The sequence below is a fragment of the Homarus americanus genome, unplaced genomic scaffold, assembly GCF_018991925.1.
Source record: "Homarus americanus isolate GMGI-L3 unplaced genomic scaffold, GMGI_Hamer_2.0 scaffold26351, whole genome shotgun sequence".
NCBI classification, from domain to species: Eukaryota; Metazoa; Arthropoda; class Malacostraca; order Decapoda; family Nephropidae; genus Homarus; species Homarus americanus.
Genome location: NW_024724368.1, coordinates 7,257,409 through 7,265,371, shown reverse-complemented (window position 1 = coordinate 7,265,371; position 7,963 = coordinate 7,257,409). Strand labels below are relative to the sequence as shown.

At 38.3% G+C, this 7,963-nt stretch overlaps 1 protein-coding gene across 1 annotated transcript; it reads left to right on the top strand.

Moving 5' to 3' along the window:
- The first annotated feature begins 400 nt into the window (after positions 1–400).
- Positions 401–3,591, top strand: LOC121864309. Its single transcript, XM_042363398.1, has 2 exons — positions 401–421; positions 1,838–3,591. The coding sequence occupies exons 1-2, from the start codon at positions 410–412 to the stop codon at positions 2,768–2,770; spliced, it is 945 nt and encodes a 314-aa protein (XP_042219332.1). The 5' UTR covers positions 401–409; the 3' UTR covers positions 2,771–3,591.
- Positions 3,592–7,963: the final 4,372 nt, after the last annotated feature.

The following is a 7,963-nucleotide window of genomic DNA, read 5'->3' as shown; positions in this document are numbered from 1 at the left end:
TAGAATGAATTGGCGGGGAGGTACAGTAGTTGTGTGAGGGTGAGCTGCCGGTGACCACATACACACTACAGTCACTATATATTATTCTCTCTTACATGTTTATCAAATTTTATTGATATTTTATTAATTTACCCTTGAAGTGTATGATTAAATGGGGGGTGACAAAGATACATAGTTAATAAGGTACCCAGTAATCAAAATAGGAAAAGAATAACCAAGTGGTAAACAAGGAAAGCAATATATGGTGTTGGCATTGACTCTCGAACCAGGATGTTGATAATGAAGTGGGAACGGAACGACGGAAGGGGAAGAGGATCAATGAAGGACACAGGATGTTCTTTCCGAGGTCAGTAGGAGTTGTAGTATAAAAGAGGAGAACGCTCGAGTGGATAGTACAGTACACTCCACCATGAAGCTCCAGGTGAGTTGTCTCTCCTCTCTGAATGTGACCGTGAGGACGAGCCAGTGTTATTATTCACCACAAACTCGAACGTTGAAGTGTGAGGCGACTTAGTGATGAAGTGTTCTCCACCAGCCGGTCGTGCGAGGAATAACACGCGTGTTCTGGAAGAAATTAAATCCTAGCATGGCCCATGTGTTGAGCTTCGGTAAAAGCGTAGAGGTTTGATGCGGTGTAGTAACAATTGTTGTCTGTATCTATAGGAGGTCTTCAGTGATAGAATCAACTCGCCTGTGGTAATTTGGTGACACTATTAATGGTTAAGAGTTTATATTATTTAGGTATTGACTTGAATCTTTTATTGCTGTGGTAGTATTGGCAAAGGCTGATAATTTACATTGTCATGATAGCATTGATTATGGCTGAAATTTTGGGGTAATTTAGTGGAAAGTTATGATCATTGTTGCTAAATTTAGAGTTTAAGAGTCCGGACCATAACAAGAGTTGTATGTACCGACCGTAATGATACTTGGTAGGATTCATTTCGACAATTTATTCCTATTCATGATATTGTGTAGATGTCTTTATTTTTAGGATAGGAAAGTCCTTGTCGATTTTAGAATCTGTCTCAAAGGTATCTTGCTCCAGGTTGTAAGAAGATACTTGTCGAGTTTGCGTACAGCGGGCTTTGCTTATAAATGTTGAATGTTAGCTTGGATGGTCAGTGTTGGTGCAACCTGACGAAACAAAAACCAGGGCCGGTATACACAAAGCTTTTAAGTTGTTAAGGTTGACATTTTCCTGTTAAGCACTAATAGTACATACACAAAACTTTTAACGGCCTTAATAGTACTGTTAAGTTATAAGACCTCGGGAGCACTTTTAAGTCCCGTAATAGTCGTCTGTCAGTTGATACCCTGGCGATCCAACAACATTATCAGCGGTGGCAACGCATTTATCGGGAAAGGAGAGATATATTTAATGAATATAGTGTGTATATTATTAAATATAGTGTGAATATATTACGTGTATTCCCTCTTTATAGCAGAGATCTTCTTTCTTGACTTGGACAATACTGAGAATCAGCGTGTCTCACACTCTGCCACACCAGGAAACGCAGCATTGACTCTCTTAGTGATTTCCAGTCATCCCCTCTTTGTTTATTTTTTGTGACCCACCCATCAACTTTTTTCACATGAAAAAAAATCGCTAGTTTTCTTGCTGTTTAAGATGATTCTGACATTTATCTTTGGGGCAAATCACATTTTTTATTTAGGTTAGGAGGTAAGGACGTGGCCTTATAAACAGTAAATTTTATTTTCCTTTTCCAGAGCCAGATTGTTGAAAAGATTTATCTAACACAATCTGCACCAAGAGAATGTTTAAATGGCCATGACAGATGTGTCCATATCTCAGTAAAAATAATATATTCCACAGATACTGGTGTCCATATTCGCAGTGGCCAGAGCCGGAAGACTTCAGAGTTATAGCCTGCCAACCATCCCTGAACCCTACAATACAGAGAGTCCTACTGTCGACTTAAGACAATTCCTAAGGAGCGGAAAGAGTCGTTTAGAGGCCTCCACTAATAGTTCGATGCACTATGGCGACGCAGGGTATGAAGGGAGCCCCAGCTGTGGATCAGGACAGGTCCGTCATGTGGACGGCAGTTGCGTGACTCCTCAGGTCACTCGGAATGTGGTCAGAGCCGAAAGACTTCAGAGCTATAGCCTGCCAACTACCACTAAACCCGACAAAACAAAGAGTCATTCTGTCGACTTAAGACAATTCCTAAGGAGCGGAAATATTCCTTTAGAGGCCTCCACTAATAGTTCGATGCACTATGGCGACGCAGGGTATGAGGGGAGCCCCAGCTGTGGATCAGGACAGGTCCGTCATGTGGACGGCAGCTGCGTGACTCCTCAGGTCAATCGGAATGTGTATCACTTTAGGATTCCTCTTGCATCCTCGATAGTGGATCCACGACCAGTCCTTCCTCCACCGATAATTGAAAACAATATATTCTTCATCCATCTTCCAGTGGGACTTTTGAATCGAAAACCCATTGTGGTACCCCCACCACAACAAAGAAACGTTGTGTACGTCCTCAACAAGCAGCCTAACCAAGAGCACACGGTTGTTCACGCACCAGGACCTGAACAACCAGCTCCTGAGGTGTACTTCGTCAACTATGCTGAGGGCGAGAACCCGACTTTACCTCGTGGTGGGAAGCTCCAGTCCGCCCTCAGTATCGCTGCTGAGAGAGATGGTGAGGTTGTTAATAGCGGTGTTAAAAGAACCAGTGTGTTTAACAACGAAGATATACTTTACACCAGGTCTAGTGTGCATGGCTCACCCTACACATTGTAATTTGTTTATTTTCAGGAATTTTTTCTTCAAAAGCAGAAGTAAGTGGCATTATTTCTGCTACTGTAATATATATTAGTAATTTAATATTTGTGTGATTTTATATCTTTCATATTAATGAAAGTAGTGGCCCAGATTCAAAGAAATCAAGAGAACATAAAACATATTAAATGATGCTAATTTTTTGTTATAGCTGACCGCTTAATATGTAACTATAAAATTAATTCGTGGGGTTACTGCAGACAACTTTTACAGTTTGTATATGTACATTTAGTGTACTTATTGGTTTATTTCAGATGGGATCTTACGGGTAATTACTCGAAAACAAGGCTCTTGTCAGTGTATTTCGAGTAGAATTTACAGGTAATGAATATAGGAGCTTAATTTTACGATACAGGTAGACAAATTTTAGATAATGTTTTTAATGACACGTACAGGACAAACGTGTGATATAAATACATGGTCAGTTTGTGTCAGTTGACTAATTAAAGGTATCCATCTTATGCTTCCTGTCTCGTGATTTAAATAGATCTTGCCCTCTGAGCATCTGTTTAGTAGTTGGTGTTTTCCTATTTCGTGGAATCCAGTAGAGGCTCTCCTTAGTCCACTGATGACATGTCCTTTGTCACTTCAGGTTCCCAGCCCTCGTTCATAATGTATCTTGTTGACCCTATGATTTTTTTGAACGACTTTAAGAACTTTATTTTGGCCAACACCAGACGATTCTATCCAGATGAGGTATACCCATAGTAAGAACATAAGAACATAAGAAAATAAGGAGTCTGCAATAGGCCAGTTGGCCTGTGCATGGCAGCTCCTGTCGAGAGTTACTACCACTCTCTATCATCCATGAATCTATCTAGCCTCTTTTTGAAACTTTCCAGAGTTCCCGCACTTACTACAAAGTTGCTAAGCTTGTTCCACTCGTCCACCACCCTATTTGTGAACCAGTTTCTTCCTATCTCCCTCCTAAACCTAAACTTATCCAACTTGAATCCGTTGCTCCGAGTCCTATCCTGCTCGGATATTATAAGAACTTTATCTATATCCCCTTTATTGATTCCTTTCACCCACTTAAATACTTCTATCATATCTCCCCGCACTCTTCGTCTTTCTAGGGAATGCAAGTTAAGTTTCTTTAACCTATCCTGATATGGAAGGTTGCTAAGTCCCGGAATCATTTTTGTCATTCTTCGCTGCACCGATTCTAGTGAATTTATATCCATTCTATAATAGGGGCACCAGAACTGAACCGCATAATCGAGGTGCGGCCTAACTAGCGCAAGATATAGTTGCAATAAGACCTCTGCACTCTTGTTACTTACACTTCTAGATATAAAACCCAATACTCTGTTTGCCTTATTTCGAACATTAACGCACTGTTTTCTAGGCCGTAGGTCCGGGCTTACAAGTACCCCTAGGTCTCTTTCACAAGTCGACTTCTCTAGGTTGATGTTGTTCAGGCTGTATACATTATAAGTATTTGTTCTTCCAATATTAAGTACGCTGCACTTGCTGGTGTTGAATTTCATTTGCCATTTTTCAGACCACCCCTGCAGTTTATTTAGATCCTCCTGTAATGCATTTGCATCCTGCCCTGAATTAATTTGCCGCCCTATTTTGGTGTCATCCGCAAACTTGCTTATGTCACTGCTGATCCCAGTATCTAAATCGTTTATGTAGATTATGAACAAGAGTGGGCCTAGTACTGACCCCTGGGGAACCCCACTGGTTACACGGCCCCACTCAGATTTAACACCATCTACGCTGACCCTCTGCGTTCTATCGGTGAGCCATGATTTTATCCAATTTAAAACTTTCCCCTCGATACCATGAGCCTTAATTTTTCTCTGAAGCCTCTGATGCGGTACTCTGTCAAATGCTTTGCTAAAGTCTAAGTAAATAACATCGTAACATAGTAATCAGAGGGTTAGACCTATCTCGATTATTGAGTGCAGGAATTTCAGCAATACTCCAAGAAATATTTTATAAACTGAACTGAATGTGGTTAAGGTAACTGGATAAAACAAAAATAAGATAACGTGTCGTGGCCTTTGACCTCGAAAGGCAGATTACACTAATTCCATATTCTGTTGACGACAAGTTGTTTTATGAGTAGTATTGTATTTTATTTCCTCTGAGACAATTAGATCAGCATTTTGATATTCATCATATTATAATGTTTAATATTGAACATAACCTGAAAATTATCTTAAGTGCCAATATAAAGACCGTAAATACACAACACTAACCTTGAAACATGAAGACTGGAGGTATTCCTACTTCACTGCCAGGTTACAGAAAGGTCTTTGATGTGTATGTAGCAATAATACGGCCATATTTTAGATTTTTTCAATTCTGCTTCTTTAATTACCATGGAGAAGTTATGTTAATTACTCGAAAAATAAGCGTTCTTGCTACTATGGACTATTCAAACCTAAATACATATTAAATTATGAGTTTTTTTTTTATTTAACCTTCTATATCCTTAACTCGACATGTTGTATTTGTGTTAAAATGTTCCTCACTATAGTTGCAAATCTCTTGTTCATTTCTTTTCTCTTGTCTGTTTCTTCCTAGTTTAGTATCGCTCCATACTTGTTCATTAGTGGTTTGGAGATGTTATATATAATTTTCTCTCGTAACTGCTGCTATGTTCTGCATTTTATCTGTTGTATTTACACTCACCTCTCGTGCACCACACCCACACGTAGGTCATATTGCTTCTGAATACATCGGCTGCAGAGGAAATAACACTGAGAAATTATGTATTTATCATGAATATTACTGGGATGGAGTGGTCAGTCAGCTATGTTGAGCTTAGGTTGCATATATCACTTGGCAATGACGATTCTATTACCGTGTTTCAACCACTAATGTCTTTCAGCGCGTAACTTGGTTAGTAATTACATTTGTCCACTAACAAGTAAAGAATTATAACTGATAAAACTCTTTGTCATTAATTGAACAATAGCGTTACAACGTCCTTATCGCCTGGTGTAATTTCATGGTGATCGGTAATGAACAACGCTGGGAGATGGGTGAGTTATTTTGGGTGTTATTGGTCTCTTTTGTTTCTTATGGGACGGAAGACACGCGACATAAGAAAAACTTAAGGCGTCACAGAAATTCGTGACCTTTGACCTTGAACTTAAACCTAACCTAACCTAATTAAACCAATGCAGGGCCGGCAGTCTTCCGCACAGACAGCATGTTTGCGTGCTTGAAGGCCATCATCATTTAGTGCGAGAGAGTTTCTCCGAAGCTGCGACTTTTCCGCCTCCGTATGTTGTCGGCGGCAATGTCAAGTAAGACCTTGGTCGTCGGTTAACCTAAATCGTTTTTACGTCTCCTCGCTCTGTACTTCTCGGAACATCATATATATATATATATATATATATATATATATATATATATATATATATATATATCGATAAAATCACACGGGAAAAGGGAGTTCTGTGGGTTCTGTTACTTACAAATTATCCAAGTGGCTGGTAAAGATGCTATCCCCTCTTACAGGCCAAATATCTAATTCACATATACACAATAGCAGTGATTTAATTGATAAACTCAAGAAACACAATGAACCTTGTGAATTAATAAGTTTTGATGTAAATTCACTTTTCACTAGAGTACCTGTGAAAGACCTACTTTCATTTCTTAAAGATAAATTACAACTGTTAGATTTAACTATTGAACATGATACTTTTCTCAAATTGATAGAGTTATGCGTAACTGACAATGTGTTTAGAGCAAATGGGAAGTTTTACAAGCAAATATTTGGCATGAGCATGGGTAATTGTCTTTCCGCTCCTCTAGCCTGAAAGAGAAATAAATGGATCCCTTCCATTCCTTGATATGCTTATCATGAGAAATGGCCAAAACTACAAATTTAAGGTATACAGAAAGCCCACACAGGTAGACAGTTTCATACACTTATTATCGAATCACCTGGAGTCTACCAAAATGTCAGTTTTTTCTGCTATGTTCTTAAGATGTCTGCGTATTTGTGACTCTGAATTTATTGATGATAAATTGAAACACATTCCTTCCATTGCACAAAAACTTGGGTACCCTTCTGTGTTTGTTGATCGTTGTTTTAAGAGGGCTAAAAAATCCTTTCATTCCTCTCAAACCAGGCAAATTCCTACACGTAAGAATATTTTGACTCTGCCCTATCGTAATGAATTTGTCCCGTTAGTTCGGTCCCTCAAACTACTAAATATTAATGCTGTTTTCAAGTATGACTCAACCATTACCAATATGTTAATAAAAAATAGCCCAAGTTTAAATGTAAATGGAAGTGATTATTGTATTCCATGTAGCAAATGTAATGGTAATTATGTAGGACAGACAGGAAAAACACTGCAGCTCAGAATCAGACAACATAAGTACAATATCAGAACAGCATCTGAAAGCAGTGCCCTGTTCGTTCATGTTAGGAATAATAATCATCCCATTGCTTGGGAAAAAAGCTTAGAAGTATTTAAATCATCTTGTGTCACAGAAAGACTTCTGGTTGAAGCTAGTTTGATTAAGGAATTAAAATTAATAAACCTTAGTGATGGTCAGTTCAAAACTGATAATATGTTACATAAATTTATTTGTCAGTGGCCCAAGGTTAAAAATGCTTTGAAAACCTTTCATCTAGATGTAGGATAGTTATTTTGTGGGTCCCTTATTTTTGACCTGACCTGACTAGTCACGTCGCCCCTTCTCTTAAGCTCCTCTACGTGTGTGTTGGTGTGGGGATTTGTGGATGACATCATTATGACCTGACCTCATGTTTAATAAGGTCACCCTGTATATTTAAGCCTTTCTCTGTCCATGTAATCCAGTTGCTTCTGAGGATGTCTTGAATAAAGACGGAAGCTAAGGTGCTCCGTTGTTTCCCTTTTCCCGTGTGATTTTATCAAGATTTATCTTATCCACGTTTTCATTGTGGATCTACAATGAAAACGTTTATATATATATATATATATATATATATATATATATATATATATATATATATATATATATATATATATATATATATATATATATATATATATATATAAACTACTCTATCATGCCATTGCGGTACAGCATTAGATAGTTATTTGTAGATGGCAAAAGGAATAATTCAGTAATCTGGCAAATTACTTTGAAGTCTTTTTAAGTCTACATCCTGATGAGTAGCGCATGTTTGTG